Raw genomic sequence first — 17,326 nt, forward strand, 5'->3', positions numbered from 1 at the left:
TTTAAACAAATGTAGCAAATAAATGTATTTTTGTACTGCGTATAACAGAAATAGATAAATGGATATTAAGGTCAGTTTGGCGATCACACTAAATCTTGCCGAATAATTTCCCCCCCATCTCTACTGATTACCTTTGTCTGTTTCAATAATGTCATATTGTTTCTGTTGTAAAAATCTAACTAACACGTTTATACCTTTTAATAGGGAGGGAATGGGGATATGGTGTAAATCACACAGAGCAGTAAAACAGTAACTCTACGCCAAGGTCCCAATCTATTGAGAGAATAAACACAGCAGGCACACAGCAAACATTAAAAATCTGCTGATTGTATCTCGTGTTAACCGAAAGTGCACAGTGATAATTCTGCTGAAATACAGAGTGCATTGTCATGTTCACAAGACTAGAAGTCTAATAAACAATATGGGATGTGCATTTAATTGATATTCAATATGTGTGAGAACTGTTGAGAGGAAGCAGAAGTGTGTTTAGGTGTCCTCTAAACCCAGCTTCTGTATTTGAGTTTCATGTACTGGCGTTCATCCAAACTCTTGCCCCCCCCCCCCCCCCCAAACCCCCATTCCCAAACACACACACACACACACACACACACACACACACACACACACACACACATACATATATATACAGTCATTCATTAACTCATACGTCCTCATGTTTTCTGAGTGTGTATATAAGTTGAGGTTTGACAGCGTGTGTGTTACTGACTGTAGTAAAATGTCTGGCTGCAGGTGGAGAGTTCCTTTAGCTATTTAGAGATCTACGGCATCAGCGTCGAGAGTCATGATCAGGTAAACCCACATTTTTTCCTCTACTTTTTCACCCCACTCTTTTTTTTTTTTTTGTCAGTAGCTTAGCATCAGGGCTCTTAATTGATCCTCATTTGTGTGTAAATGTGTGACTGACTCGGGGATTGCTTGTATGAATGCTTAATGTCTCCACACTCTGGTACAGAATATTTTTAGATATCCTGTTTTCCACTGTATGTAGAAACGCCTGTTAGTGAGAAATTACTCATATGTCCATGTTTTCTATTTTTAATATCTAGGGTTAGGGATGATGTTATGACCCACATGATTTTAGAAACCTAAAACTGTACTGTTGGCTATTAAACAACTTCCATTAAACTCATGTTAATACTGGGAATGTTATATTCAGGCTTATACTTACTGTATATTTAACAGTATATCTTTAGGCTATAAATTGTATGTATGTTAAATACACTGTTAGACCCAACATAAAAAAAAAAAACAAACTATTAATTATTAGGTTTGGAGTCACCAGGATTTATACCCACTAACAGTATGCCAGGGAGGTTGAGTCTGAACTTTTTCTAGGCCAGATTTTAAACTGAAAGAACGCCTGTTGTTGACAGTTAAGTGCCTCTACACAATTTAACTAGTGTACAATGAGGTACTTTATTTAAACACATCATGTTGAACCTTAAGGGCAGTGATTTGAAAATGAACACATGAAATCAAATTGCTGATGTAATACGCATAAATAAGGCAATTTTGTGATTGAATTTTGAAAATGCCTTTGAAAGAGAAGGTAGAAAGTGCATGACTTCTTTTGCAAACATCTTGCAATCAAAGCATGGATTATGTGAAGAGACAAAGAAAGCAAGGACTAAAAGTTTTTGTGTGGTATGAATGAAAGCTGGCTAACGGCATGTGCGATGATTCTGTGCATACGCTGCATTTGTAAGGCACTCTTAAACATATAACAGTTTTGCTAAAATTGCTTTAAAACTTCCTTAAACAGTTTTGAGACATTTCTCTTAGGGAACAAAAAAAGAAGATATTTTGTCAGATACTCCATAAAATAAAATGTTCAGACAGTGCAATCTTTGTAACACATAACCTGAGGAGCAATTACACAAGACAACAGTCTTTACTTTAACAGTCAGGTTGTTGTAAATACTGTTTATCTTCCTGACCACATTCAAAAACACCAGCACTTAAATTACAATGTCCAGCACTGCACATCAGCGCAGCAACCAAACTGCAATTGCACACTCTTGTAGTATACAAGTTATTAGATTTAAGGGCTGTGGAGGAATATGATGCAAAACAAACATTATTGGTTAATAAAATGTGAATTGGGTAAATTCTTAGTGCAATTCTAATCCTAATTATTTCAGCACAAAATATTCAATATGATGAAGTGAATTTTAATTCATTGTAACCAACTATCCAAACTACCCAAAACATGACTGAGCCAAAAAAAAAAAAAATGGGTCACATAGGCAAAGAAACAGCATAGATACACACAATTACGTGTTTACTGGTTGTCTCTATGACCAAAAAAAAAAACAAGGTCATTTTAAGAGTTCTACTTTTTTGCGATGTCATTCCCATATTCCGGTAGTGGTAAAATGTACCCTTCATAAAAGTAATAATAACTTTTGATTTAACTCCTGTCATACCCAAAAACCCAAATAGACAGTTTGAAGTCTGAGACGTCCTTGTTAACGCACACTGGCAAGGCTTCTGTATAAGCACATATTTTTCTTTTAATCATCATTAAACTACAGTAAGTTGTGTTGTGCGGCTTGAGTTGAAAGTTACCATCCCTAAGTATATTACTAGACTTGTCTATTACTGTTTTCATTGCAACAATACGTCTGACCAGACTAAATGTATCCAATAGACTGCTATAGTTTTTATAGAGACTGTCTCGTCTTATAATGATGACTGAAAACGGATGAATATATTGGACTTATTTAAAATAGACATTTTAGCTTGCTCAAGGTATCTTTTAATTTTCTGCATTTTTATGTGTTTTCAGTAGCAATCTAAAAGTTTACTTTTAATTAGATTTGGTACATTACATTAGGTTATATTAGAAATCCCGCCTCTTCTGTTGACAAATTGGAAAATGTATTAAATGCAAGGAGACCTTTTCCTCTTCACTTAGTTTCACAGTATGCTTGTTCACAGAGGAACCATGTGCTCTGGTTTGTGGTCTGTCATTATGATGTGTGTAGACACATAGACACACCTCCCAGGATCTCTGTGATCGCTGTCACCTAGAAAATCCGTCACTGTGTGGTCCAAATCAGTGACTGCTGTTAGTTTTAGAGTAGACAATATATGCAAGTTGATTGTGTCTTGCTTTGTTTTTCTTCCTGTGTGTCTATATGTGTCTACCAGGTTATTATTGAAACAGACAGACAAATATATTCACTCAGCCTGATGTCAGCGGAGGATATGGAGGCTGTGGTCAGTCATGTGGCAGCCTCACTCAAGAAAATCTTCCCAGACTCGTCCCCGGGGTGAGTGATCAGCCTGCAAACATCATCGGCTCTCAAAGCTTTGTACTACTTTGTAGTGATGAGGCAATCATAAAATTCATCAGCTTAGCTGTTAGTACTTTTGCTGCTGTTTGAATCACAGAAGAAAATGCTGATTTAAGGAGCAGAGCTGCCTGTCAGGGCCTGCAGATTGCATTACAGTACTTCTGATCTTTGTTTCATCTTCATAATGTTTTGTTAAATTTGTAATTTACTTAAGTATGTGTACATTCACTGCACTTTATATCAGACCACAGTTCATCACTTCCTCCAGATGGAACACAAAGACCTTTTATTGGCAGCCAGGGTTGCTTGTAAATTGGTAAACTGGTGGACATGAGTAACTATTACTGTGATAGTGCCCACTTTCCTTTCCCAATCTGTGGCTCTTAAAAAAACAAAAAAACAAAAAACAGACAAAAACCAAGAGCACTGTTTCAGTTTGGAAAATATTAATAAACAAGGGTTAATGACTCATGCTCTCAAGACTAGAAACAGCATTTCCTGTGTTTCTGTGGGTGACATTTTAAGGAATCGTTTCTTTAATGTTTCTTTTTTTCTTAGGAAACTATTAAAGAAAGTCCCTCCAGACCTTCAGGAGAAGTTGTGGGGTCTGACCTCTAGAATTGAAGAGCAGCTGAATGGAGCACAGCGGCCATGTGGTCTGTGATAGATTATAATATTGTTGCTTGTAGTGTGGACAAATTTGTAAATGAGTTCAGATCATGTATCCCTCAAATGCCTCCCAGAGAGAACAGAACCAGCTGATATTTAAACTCTTAATATACTGAAAGTGTTTTCAGCCCTCAGATGATGAAATATTTCTGATAATGTTCCAAATCTCAGTAATGCCAAAACTATTGCTGTACAGTGTTTGTAAATGCCAGTGTTCTGATTGCCTGGTTACTTTAGGAGGGTTCTCGGACACATATGCCGCACTGTGTGACTTCAACGACTTCCTATGCCGCGAGGAAGTCCAGTGGGTCAGACTGCTTTAGTGCTCATTATTAACTTTATATTTCATTAAAGTATATTCATGCCTGATTTCTCATAACTTTTGTGTAAATGGAACTTACCATTGTTTTGTAGGACGTGGACAATATTTACCATGTCCAGAATTGTCGAGAATTCAACCTTTTGGACTTCAGTCATTTAGAGAGCAGGTAAGCTGCTTATTGAATTCATATGTATGGCTAAGAAAGCATCATAATTTCGTGTTACATAAGCAGTTTTATTTAGTACAATCCTATGCAGTACTATTAATATTTAAAGTGGAATCCTGAACTGCAAGTAACTTGGTCTGTGCGCGTTTTGCAAGACAAACTAAATTCAAAAATTAATTTTAACTTAATAAACAAGTGAGGTCTTGATATAAAAGTAATTATGCATGCACTTTGTGTGCCGAGTGTCCCATGATCACAACTGAGCCAACGGTTCTTCGGCCTTGTGCGCTAAAGGATTATGGGTAATCATGTCCCATGCTCAGTCTCGTATAGTCAACATCCATGTGCGTGTGTACTGTTTATTATAACATTGTGACTATGTGTGTGTGTATGTGCGCGTAAAGTAAAAGCAAGTGTCATTAGAGAGGTTCCTTGTTAAAGATTCAGAGTCTCTACACCGTAGCCCCCTCCCTCCTCCTTTTCTCTTGCCTTCACACATATACACACCTACACGCTCAAAATCATACACACACACATATACACTAGCAGAAACACAGGATTATTTTCAAGGCTAAAGTGCAAATTAATTTGTTTTATTATTTCTTTACAGCAGTGCTTCCGTTAGTGTGTGTGCGCGCTAGTGTCATTAGAGAGGTTTTAAAGAAGTTTCCTGACAGAACAGTGTTACCGTTAGTGAGTGTGTGTGTATGAAAGTTCTCCTACACAGTAGCCCCCTTTCTGTATACACATACACACACATGCGTGCACAAACACACACTAACGGATACTGCTCTGTCGGGATTCTTTTCAAAGGTGAAGTGCAGCTTAATTTGTTTATTTGTACTTAAGATTCTGTAGTATTTTTTGTATATGAATATTTTTGGGTTGTGGGCTGAATCACCAGAGTTTCCATTATTTCTTATGGGACATTTGCTTTGATATATAAGTGTTTTGATATACAAGCACGCTTCTGGAATGAATTATGTTTGCAATTCAAAGTTTAACTGTATCAAAATTTAAATGAAAAAATTTAAAATAAAAGTTTGTTTAATGCTATTAACATTTTGCATAAATAATTTATCCAACACTGTTTTTTTCCCTATCCCATAGAGATCTGGCCTTGGCTGTAGGTGCTCTGTCCTTCAACCAGTGGTTCACCAAGATCTACAGCAAAGATTTTAAACTGGTATACATGGAAACTCTCATCCATTGATACTGAATAATGAAATTTCAAAGATCATAGATTTCATTTCTTCATTTCTCACACAAATTTCATTACATGTGAGAAATGGAGAAATTATAGCACGAGGCCACTTATTTAACCTCCTGTATCATATGAGAACATCACATTATTTTCCCAACTATGTTGTGTGTGTATCTTTGTAAGATTCTTATATAAGGAATGTCTTTTGACGAAGTTCCTGTTTAAAGATATTGATAAAGTTTAATAGTTATCAGCTGCTAATAAAATTAAACAGAAGAAACTACAAGGTACACAACACTAACATTTTTCACCTCCTCTGTGTGTTAGATTGACTCATTCTTCTGTTTTATACTGAAAGCTTTTTTCCTTTCCATTGCGTGTGTGTGTGTGTGTGTGTGTGTGTGTACTGTAGACACTAGATGTTCAGGAGCAGGTGATCTACCTCATTAGCAGGTCCACAGCTCTGCAGGAACTGAGCCTGGAGGCCAGTGGACTTAAAGTGTGAGTGCAAACACACCCACTGGCACTACACAGGAATTTAACTCCTTTGCAAATTATCAATCCACACTTCTGAGCTTGTCGTTTTAAGTTAAAAAAAAAAGTGATCGAGCAGATGGAGATGGGATTTGTTCGCATGGAATTCAATTACACACCCATAAGTGCTTTTTTAAAAATGTGCAAGGCCATTTGTTGAATTTTGAGATGAATCAATGATTATTCCAAGATCGATTTTTATGATATAATTGTGTTTTCTGTCTAACATTCAGATTAGCATGTCTTCTTGTTCCGTGGGCCGATTACGATAAAACAAAGCCTATATGTTACCTCAAGCTTGGTCAAATACACCTGTGAAAACCACAGTAAAATTGGTTATTTAGTAGTTTACGTGATGTGTGCACAAAGAAACAAACAAACAGAAAGAAAAAAAAATCCAAAAAACAAAATTGTGGTGTTCTATTATTCATCTAATGTCCACCCAAATAATATATTTCGCAAATATCTGTACAGACACGTCAACTTCGCAGCTTTATTATATGTATATATAGATTTTCTCTTTAATAATCATTCACCAATTGTCTAAGTGTCTCGTGTTCTCAAGTTTAAACATGCTTTTATACATGCAAACCTTTAGAAGACCACGGGCTGAAAATCAAAATCTTAATTCTTGAATCTAAAATCTAAAATGCTGATTTGCGTAAAATATTTATTCTATACTTTATTTTTTTAATATTTACTTTCTCATTCTCTCTCTCTCTGAATTATGCTTTAGGGATTTTGCTGTAAAGATGGCTATGGCTCTTCATGACCAACCTTCCTCTGCACTTAGATCCATCAACCTGTCCTGTAACCCAATAGAGGATAAAGGTGCTTCTTTTGTCTTGTTCAGTTTTCAATTTGCATTAACACATGTTAAACATTACAATATGTTTTACAATACAATGCAAACAGGTCGAGATATGGACAAGCAAACTATCCCTTTTTTTATTTTTTTAATATGATGTAGGTTGTAAATGCACAGCCTTAGTAGTAAGTTTTATTAAAGTTGTACGACTTTACCTACTGTTTAAATATTGGAACTCATTAACTTAATACTGACAGAATTGACAGAAATTGTTTTTCTTCTCTTCTCTTTAGGTGTAATAGCGCTCAGTCACAGCTGGGTGCGACTGTCTCCTGGTCTCAGTCAACTCTATCTGGCCAAGGTCTCTCTCTCTCCTAAAGGTAGGACTTTATGCACATATATATTATAGCTGTCCCCATTTTGCAAATTTTTTCAATACATGCAAAGCCTATCCACGGGTTTCCAACATCAAGGGAGATAGATCTTAGGTTAGTTCTCTGACGAAAATGCACTAAATGCAGATGCTGGGATCAAATTGAATGTTAGTGCAGACTTTTGATGCTATAATGTACAAAAACATGCTTGAGATTTTTATGTCTTTCTTCCTGGGTGTTTGTTAGGACTAGGCAGTATCGCTCAGGTGCTCCACCAGAACAAATCTTTCTCAAAATCACTAACACATCTGGATCTGAGTGGGAACCCTGGATGTCTGGCTACAGAGGATGCCATGGTAAGAAACATAGAGATATTAAACAAGATATTAGAGAGGTTAAAGGAATCTGTACAGAATTCCACTTGGCTTGCAAATCATGGTACATTATTTTCACATATTTATTTCTCTTTATGAGGATCTATAAAAGTTGTTAAATTTTCCATGAGACGTCTGACTAACGATATCTAGCATGGTTGGGGTGAGACAGGTCTTCGGTGACCACATTTTCCTTTCCTGTTTCTCAAAAATGTTGTTCCCTGGCAGATTTTATGATGCAAAGTGGACATGAACTTGAACTTGAACTTAAACGTAATCAATATATGTGTCATTCTGGGTTATTGCGTTTGACCCCTGTTCAAATAAACTGTCTTTATTTGAGAATAAGATCAAATTAAATAGATGACACCACATGGACACTGAATGGCTATTGGTCAATTATTTAGAATGAACAAATAAGCTGACAAATGTGATATTGTTAGAGATTAAAAGGTATTTTGACATTTTATATTGATGTCAGTGAATTAAATAATCTGAAGATGCACATTGGTTAATCTTTGTCTTTCTTGTCTTATAGAGTCTCTTCAGCTTCCTTTCAGCCCCCAATGTTGTGTCATATCTAGACCTCAGCTCTACTGACTGCCCTTTGGATACTGTGAGTAAAATCTCACAGCCTTCAACATCTTTATGTTACATTACATCTTAGGTACACTATTCCTAAGAGCCACATGTTGACCACATAGCTTATTTTCATGTCATGAAGAGAGCATGTGGCAGTTATGTACAGATTAAATACTCTTTTTAAGAGATTAAATAAATTAAACTACATGGTGAATTATTTAGCTGTAACAGCACACTCATAAAGTTATATAAGCTTGATATAGTTACATGTGAAAATAAAGCTATATACTATAATAAATTCCCAAAATTAATTAGTAAGAAACGTGTAAATTATGTGTGTTTTTATTAGTCTTCCTTTATCTTTATCTGTCTTTTTCTAGCTCTTTGTGTCACTTTCTGCTGGTTGCTGCACTACTTTAACCCACCTCAATCTCTCCAGGAACATTTTCTCACATAGGTAAGGACAGCAATCCTAGAAAACCTTATATTTACCCAGACCAACCTCCCTCTCTGATTAAACTGATCATTTTAATACAAATACTCTTAAATGAGTGTTTATGTGTTATTAAATACATGCACAGAGCTAAAGCAGGATGTCTGTTGTAGGAAGGTACGGGAAGTTACACGAAGTGTGAGAGACTTTTTCACAAGGAGCATGGAGCTGAAGTATGTTGGATTGTCTGGTACTAGACTACTTCCAGAAGCCCTGAGGTATCAGCTTCTTAAATTCACAATGTATATATTAGGCATATGTGATTACTGTCTCTGACTGTTCCTCAACTTCAGCTACACTACTTGAGTTCCTTACTAGAGATGTGTGCAGGTCTGTTTTTTAAATGCCACACAGTTTTTTTTTCACAATTTTTGTACCTGTTCGAAATTTCCTCTAACAAATTTAGTTAGTACTGTTTCCTGAAGTATAAACAGTTTAAATTAAACCACCGTACAACTGATCAAGCAGCTACTTTACAGAATCGAAGGAAAATTATGGAATGTCTATAAACTGTAAGAAAAAATGTGTATGAATCACAATGATCAGATCAGTCCCTGACGAGCAAACCGAGAGCGACAGTGGCCAGGAAACACTCCCTGAGATGGCAATAAGAAGAAACCTTGAGAGGAACCAGACTTAACAGGGAACCCATCCTCACTTGAGTGATAACAGATTGCAAGAATTGTTGTGTAGTCATACTGCATGTTAAGTGGCTGGAAGTCTTTAAGTCAATGTGGAGTCCAGTTCGTTACTGAGGCTCAGGTAGAATATACGAAATTCCAATCCTGAACTATTAAACGACAGTCACAAGTCTGTCTGAACAGCTGTCTGCATCAGCTGAGGCCAGGACCGTCTTCATGGTAAAGTGGAACCATCTCCAGTCACCACACGTCCCATACAGATCACACGGGGTAGCTTTGTAACGAAATCTCCAACCAGAAGTGGGGCGCCAGGACGAGTCAGACAAGTCAAGAGGGCAGAGGGGGTCTGGATCACTGGCAGCTCAGGAGCGGCATGTGTAGCTCGATAGAGAACTACAGCGAGAGAGAGAGAGAGAGAGAGAGAAGAGAAGAGAGATAAGAGTAGTGCACTTCCTATTCATTTCTGTAACAGATACATAATCTGCTTATTTGAAAACAATGTATTTGCATTACAGCGTTCCTCCAGGACTGAGGTGTTACCTACATACAACATAAATTAACAGATACTAACTATCCAATGCTGTCCAAGAAGCTGTTACACAGTCTGGATATAAGGGCCCAAATGCTTCTGTACCTTTTATCCAGTGTGTGAGTGGTGTGTCCAGTCAGCCACAGTGATGGTGGCTTTGTGACGGTAGAGTGGGGTATAGATGTCTGTGATAGAGGAAGAGAGACCCTGATGATCTTCTCGGCTGTCCTCACCAGCCGCTGTAGGGTCTTGAGATTCGAGATGGCACAATTCCCAAATCAGACAGTGATGCAGTTGCTCAGGATGCTCTCGATAGTCCCTCTATAGAAAATTGTAAGAATCGGTGGTGGAAGCTGGGCCTTTCTCAGACTTCTTAAGAAGAAAAGGTGCTCATGGGCTTTTTGTTTAAAGAGCTGGTGTTGAGGGACCAGGTGAGATTCTCCGCCAAGTAGACACCAAGGAATTTTGGGACAGATTATTGTCTTTACTTCAGTCCGTTAGACTCTGTACTTCCTCTCTGTATGCAGACTTGTCATTCTTGCTGATCAGACTCACCACGGTCGTGTCATCAGCAACCTTGACAATGTGGTTGGAGCTTTGATTTGCTACATAGTCGTGAGTCAGCAGTGTAAACAGCAGGGACTGAGCAAACACCTCTGGGAGGCCCCAGTGCTAAGTATGGTGCTGGAGATGCTGTCCCCAATCTGCACTGCCTAAGTCCTTCCGGTCAGAAAGTCCAGGATCCAGTTACAAAGAGGGGTGTTCAGGGCCAACAGTTTCAGCTTCCCGATCAGGTGTTGTGGGTGTTGTATTCAATGCTGAGCTGAAATCTATTAACAGCATTCGAACATAGGTGTCCTTGTTGTCTGGGTGTATGGAGGCCAGATGAAGTGTGGTGGAGATGGTGTTGTCTGTGGGACAGTTAGGACGATACACACACAGGTCCAGTAAGGGGGGCAGCAGCGTCTTGAAATGTCTCATGATGAGCCACTCGAAGCATTTTATGATGATAGGTGTAAGTGCAACAGGACGGTAATTATTGAGACCCTCAATGTCCTTGAAGCACGTGGGAACAACGGCGCTGCTCAGAGAGATGTTGAAGATGTCTTCTCATTTCACACGTCAAATCGAGCAGGGCATCTGAAAAGAAGACAGGTGTAGACATATGACATCAATAATGCCTACAACATGTAGTTGGTCATGGTTTGTATGCCCTGCCATATGTGCCATGTGGGTCATTGTTGTCTTTGAAGTGGTTGCAGATTTTTCTTTGCTGTAGATTTGTTGTAGAGATTTTTTTTTTGCATGTTTCTTTGAGTCCTAAGGCTGTTAAAAAAGCACAATTAAAAACATATTTTGTCAAAAATGAGTTATATAAGTGAATTTTACCCGGTTCTGTCAAAAAAATCAATATGCAGTCGTGTTTATGGCAATTAAAGTATGCAACTTTTTATCAATATTATGTCATTTAAGTTTAATTTCTTTTTAGCAAAATCATGCTTTGTATGTCACTTAGTAGTGATTCAGAAAGCAAGCAGTAGCAGCATATTAGATCAAGGAAAAAAGTGTTGCAAACAAAACCTTTTTAATTTTAAAGGTGTTAAAGATCCTGAGAAACATTATGAGCAATACAACTTGGGTTTACAGCATCATCAACTTCCTCTTATAACAGTTTTAGTTTCACTTCAGTAGTTGTCGACAGTTCCCTGTTCAGGTATGCCCAACTTAACGTCTGGATCCATTAATCATCCTCTAAGTTTTATAAGACTACAATAATAGCGGATAGAACAAGACAAAATGATTGCAATAACGTACACACAGTGCATCCATCTCATGTCTCTTATACACATATCACTCATGCTGTATTGTAGCAGTATCGAATTACCTACTTTTCTTTATAAATATTACAGTTAAATGCATCATGGCTCCCAAATGCAGCATAATCAAGTGCAAGTGAAAGCAGAAGGAAGGGAGGGAAAAGAGATTTATAAAATAAAAAAGCTCCACTAAAGACTCAGAGCATACATTACAGTATCCCACTTAGTTTTGTTAAGTATGTAACCTGGTATCTGCGCAACATCTCAATTGCATAATGCCCTGTTTCACAGAACATTTATTACTGCTGAAGTGACATTTCTTTTGGCTTCAACCTTCTTTAAATACCACTTAAACCACTCACAACGGCTGTATTGCACAGAAAGCATCTTTGCTTCACTGACTGATCACATGACAGAAGCAATGCGATTGGTTCGACATGATTCATTGGCTTTTGCTTGAACTTTGGCTGGACTTTGACTTCAAAACCTGGAAGTTTAAAGCTTCTAAAATAAGGTTATATAGCAGTTTGGGTTTTTTTGTTCAGTTTTGCTATAGACAAAATTTTTGTTTATTGCATTTTGCTGTTTATAATGTGTTTTTTAAACTGTCCATATTGTGCTTTTCTGTATTCTCCTCTCACATATTTGCATGTCTTACATTAGGTTATTACTTCAGGGCTTGGCATCCAACACTTATCTGTCTGAGCTCGAATTGGATATTAGCAGCTGTGAGGTACACCCACACCCACACACACAAAACACCCCCTCCACACACACACACAGTAATTTGCTGGCATTTTGGTCAGGTTGATGGGATCTGTATGTTGTTTATGTGCAGCTGAGGTCCAGTGGAGCACAGGTCATTCAGGAGCACATCTTTGAGGCGAAGGCTATCTGCAGTCTGGATCTGTCTGACAATGGTACAACATCTATTTTTCTATTTCTATTTCCTTTTATGTCTATAATCCTATTTACATTTACCTTTATGCCATCCTTAGTTCATAAACTAAACACAACTTCTATCTAAATACTTTTTCTTTTATTCTTTATTTAAGTCCTTTAGGAAGAGGTAGGTCTTATGAAGAAAGACATTGATTAAAGACTACCAGTGACTCAGCTGTTGCGATCTATTTCATCTGTTATAGTGTGTTTTGGGAATGTGTCTCTTCTAGAACAAATATCTGAGATTGAACATTTTAAACATTTTAAACATTTCTAAAGCTATTTAGAGTTATTTATGCTGCTGCTAAAATATTACTTAAATATAAACTGAAACCTCGGACTGCGAGTAACACGGTAAGACGAGAAGATTTTTAATCAATTTTGACTTGGAAAAAGAACAAGTCTTGGTTAACGAGTACCGAGTATCATGTATCACGCATGCGCTTTTTGTTTTGACGCCGAGCGTCACATGATCACAACTGAGCCATGGTTTTTCTCTCTCTTGTGCTGCAGAATTGTGGGTAATCGTCTCCCCTGCTGGGTCTTGGTGCTTACTGGGATTTATTTGTACTTTTTTTTAAAGGTTTTAAAAGCAGGTTAATTTGTTTTATTTTTACTTAATATTTTGTATAAATTATTTAGTATATGTATTTATTTCTTTGGGCTGTGATTTATGTCACAGCCTTATTATAAAATGGATTAAATAATTTTTTTTCCTCATAATTCTACACACAACACCACATAATGACAACATGAAAAACATTACTTGAGATTTTTGCAAATTTATTAAAAAAAAAAAAATTGAGAAACCACATGTACATAAGTATTCACACCCTTTGCCATGAAGCTCAAAATTGAGCTCAGGCACATCCTGTTTCCCCTGATAATTCTTGAGATGTTTCTGCAGCTTAATTGGAGTCCACCTGTGGTAAATTGACTTGATTGGACATGATTTGGAAAGGAACACACCTGTCTATATAAGGTCCCACAGGTGACAGTTCATGTCAGAGCACAAACAAAGCATAAAGTCAAAGGAATTGTCTGTAGACCTCAGAGACAGGACCAGGATTGTCTCGAGGCACAAATCTACAGTTTACAGAAAGATTTCTGCTGCTTTAAAGGTCCCAATGAGCACAGTGAATTTAATCCATTTTAGAATAAGGTTGTAACATAACAAAATGTGGAAAAAGTGATGCGCTGTGAATACTTTCCGGATGCACCTTATTGGTTTGTTATTCTATTAGCAACTCTTCAAGTCTATATGTCAAGTGAGAGGCAGATAGCTGGATGTGTTTATTGTAAATCAGGTGGAAGTCATGCAGAAAAGGGAAAAACTCCAAAACAAAGCACTGTCGCCTTGCACCTCCAGGGTCTGGGTTCGATTCCCACCTCTGGTCTGTGTGCATGAAGTGTGCATGTTCTCCCTGTGCTTGGTGGGTTTCCTCTGGGTACTTTGATTTTCTCCAAGTTTTCAAAGACAAGCAGATTAGGCCAAGTGGCGTTCTAGTCTGAAAAAATGTGAATAAGTACAACAGTCACCACTGGCCTCTATGATCCCTAGTCTCTGGACTACAGAGGTACCCAGATGGATGGAGATGAAATTAATAGACTGTAAATGGCGATAGATGAAAGGTGATTGATTTTGTGACAGATGCAGATATGACTATATGCCAGTTAGGACTTTACAGTGAAGCTTTACTACTCTACTACTAACTACATTTGTGACAAAGGCCTGTGATCAGGCGGGCTTAAACACTGTGATTACCTATAAACACAGTGTCATACATGTACAGGTACATACTGTAGACTCTTAAAGCGAAGCACTCTAGCCATGGTAGATAGTTCCAGTAAGAAGGCTTTTTAGAGAAAATCACTAAATAAAGCGAGGACATGCTGCATGCTGCTTTTGACAGGCTGAGGTCATCGCCTTATTGTGGGCAAACCGCAGTGAGCCTTGATTTTACCTGGAGCAAAGCTTATACATGGTAAAAGCACTTTACGATAGACTTGTTTATGGGATATACTGGTGCTCAGTTGTCAGGGTACAGAATGACATTAAATGTGGTAATAAAACTAGTATAGAGAAACCTTTCGAATTTGCATAGCAATCAAAACACAATAAAAAAATTAACACGATCTGGATGATTATAAAAGAAAGACAGTCAGTGGCACCTACTATCAGTTCTTAATTATTTGATTCATACAAACCACAGTAGTATCAATGTTAGTGTAGCAGTCCATTTGATCCAACAAAAAGAAACAAGCATTTAAATGATCTAAAATTAAGCCATCAAATGATATACCGCAGAATAGTAGCAAATCAAAAGTAAAATGTGTAATACAGACGGAAGGTAGGGGCTCTAGGTTCATTCCAGTAGATCACTGACATCAGATGATTTTTACAGAACAGCTCAAAGACATATTTCTAAGACTTGCTCATTTCTAAGTAACTGATAATATTATGATTTTCCTGTGACCTGATACAATCAAGCTAGATGTATTTTTTCCTGCACCCACACAACCACACACGAAGGACATCTGGCACGGTATGAATCAATGATTAAACTGTTTGACAGGATCAAAGGTAATAAAATGCCTGCAGGTTTACTGAAGCAGTACATATCATTACAACATACTGTAGAACACACATGCAACTGTTCATTGACACATAAATTGAATTAATTTTCTGCATTTTTTGCAGGCTTTGAGAATGACATGGTGACCCTGGTGCTTTCTATTGGCCGCAGTCACTCAATACGACACTTAGCCCTCGGCCGCAATTTTGCCATGAAATCTAGGTGGGCCTTTTTATGAAACACCTACTGTAGGGGATGTAACACTGTAATCTTGCCGTAATCTTGTTGATCTCCCACTAATGCACATATCATTATCTCATTATCATGCCAATCTTTCCATACATTTATACATCTGTTTTTCTGTTCTTCACACCTATTTCATTCACCATTATCTTCCTCTCTTGGCTCAACATCTCCCAGAGCTCTGACAGATGTTCTGCACCGAATCGTACAGCTCATCCAGGAGGAGGAGTGTGTAAGTAACGGATCTTTTCACCACAAGTTATCCTTCATCACATACAGTACAGTACATCCGCATGTAACCATTATCATCTGTGCGATGGTTACAGTTTTAAAGAGGAAGATTCAGCTTGATCCATAATGTGGCTGTCCATAGTGGTCATAACAACCTCTTATCTAAGCTCAGGTCATAAGGTCAATTTAACATTTGTGGAACTGTATAATAACAGACAGTTTAAGTAGACCAAACCGTATGCTTATGTAGGTGGTGTGGTGTGTGTGTGTGTGTGTGTGTGTGTGTGTGTGTGTGTGTGCATCACTCTAATGTCTATAAGAGTCCTCAGGGATGCCAACCCCTCCCTCCAGCAAGGCAGGAGATTTAATCACCCACAATCCTTTTCCTCTGAGGCATACCGCCCTGTTAATTATCCATCTATCTTTAAGACTGACTGTGCTCAGCTGGTCTCATCTTGTTTTAATGTTTTTCTCCATTAATCATCTACACCAACCAAATACAAAATGCAAGTTTATCCACTCTCCCGCAAAGTCATGCGGTCTCGCATACAAAAACTGACCATTCAGATGCTTTTTTTTTTTTTGTCGTTTTAGACTACTGATAATTGTAAAGGGTTTTTTACACCCTCTGTTTGTAACAAGACAATAAAGTACATTAGTTGATGTGATGTGAAGTTTCAGGCCGTCTGAAACACCTGATTAACTCCTGTCTGTCTGTCTCTTCTCCCAGCCACTGGAGTCTCTATCTGTGTGTGACTCCAAGCTGAAGACAGGCACTACCATCCTCATCAACAGCTTGGGCAGCAACTCCAGCCTTTCTAAAATTGATATCAGTGGAAACTGTATTGGAGACACTGGTGCTAAGATGCTGGCTAAAGCTTTAATTATCAACACCAAGCTCAAGTAAGCTTTCGTTTAGCTTCTGCTTTACTGAATATGTCTTAACCTTTAATACTTTAACCATGCTGGAGTCTAATTGTTACATAGAAGTCTTGAATGAAATGTTATATGCTTCTTGGGTTTATCGTACTAATATAGTGTTGTTTTGTCTGACACAGGACACTGGTTTGGGACAGAAACAATGTGACTGCCACAGGTTTTATGGATGTGGCAAATGCTCTGGAGAGGTGTGTGCATTGAGGGAGGGTTAAATCTGTAGGTGTTTTAACGCACTATTAAAATATGGTGTGTGTGTGTGTGTGTGTGTGTGTGTGTGTGTGTGTAGGAACACTACACTACAGCACATATCCATACCTATGAGTGATATGACTCAATCGTACCGTGCCAACTCTGAGAAAACTGAAGAGGCACTGAGGAAGGTTAGTAAATTAAGCACTTGTTGTATACCACAGATATAAGCGTAGCACTTACATTTATATTACATTTACGCATTTAGCAAACGCTCCTATCCAGAGCAACTTACATAAATCCTTTGACGTTTGTATCATTAAATATAATCCTAACGCTGGTTTATTAGGTTAATACCTAGAAGTACCATCAG

General features: G+C 37.8%; 1 protein-coding gene across 2 annotated transcripts in view; it reads left to right on the top strand.

The window, feature by feature from the left end:
- The window catches only part of carmil2 (capping protein regulator and myosin 1 linker 2), a 53,816-nt gene that overhangs the window by 4,186 nt on the left and 32,304 nt on the right, over positions 1-17,326 (top strand). For both annotated transcript variants that reach the window (XM_053500461.1, XM_053500462.1), the window contains exons 4-23: positions 751-810; positions 3,175-3,296; positions 3,879-3,976; positions 4,227-4,297; positions 4,404-4,477; positions 5,588-5,663; positions 6,094-6,182; positions 6,952-7,046; positions 7,317-7,403; positions 7,644-7,753; positions 8,310-8,387; positions 8,734-8,810; positions 8,960-9,064; positions 12,497-12,566; positions 12,672-12,753; positions 15,477-15,573; positions 15,772-15,826; positions 16,556-16,728; positions 16,884-16,952; positions 17,051-17,144. In XM_053500461.1, coding sequence (XP_053356436.1) covers positions 751-810; positions 3,175-3,296; positions 3,879-3,976; positions 4,227-4,297; positions 4,404-4,477; positions 5,588-5,663; positions 6,094-6,182; positions 6,952-7,046; positions 7,317-7,403; positions 7,644-7,753; positions 8,310-8,387; positions 8,734-8,810; positions 8,960-9,064; positions 12,497-12,566; positions 12,672-12,753; positions 15,477-15,573; positions 15,772-15,826; positions 16,556-16,728; positions 16,884-16,952; positions 17,051-17,144 — 1,782 coding nt within the window. The remainder of the gene's footprint in view (positions 1-750; positions 811-3,174; positions 3,297-3,878; positions 3,977-4,226; positions 4,298-4,403; positions 4,478-5,587; positions 5,664-6,093; positions 6,183-6,951; positions 7,047-7,316; positions 7,404-7,643; positions 7,754-8,309; positions 8,388-8,733; positions 8,811-8,959; positions 9,065-12,496; positions 12,567-12,671; positions 12,754-15,476; positions 15,574-15,771; positions 15,827-16,555; positions 16,729-16,883; positions 16,953-17,050; positions 17,145-17,326) is intronic.

The sequence above is a fragment of the Clarias gariepinus genome, chromosome 7, assembly GCF_024256425.1.
Source record: "Clarias gariepinus isolate MV-2021 ecotype Netherlands chromosome 7, CGAR_prim_01v2, whole genome shotgun sequence".
NCBI lineage: Eukaryota > Metazoa > Chordata > Actinopteri > Siluriformes > Clariidae > Clarias > Clarias gariepinus.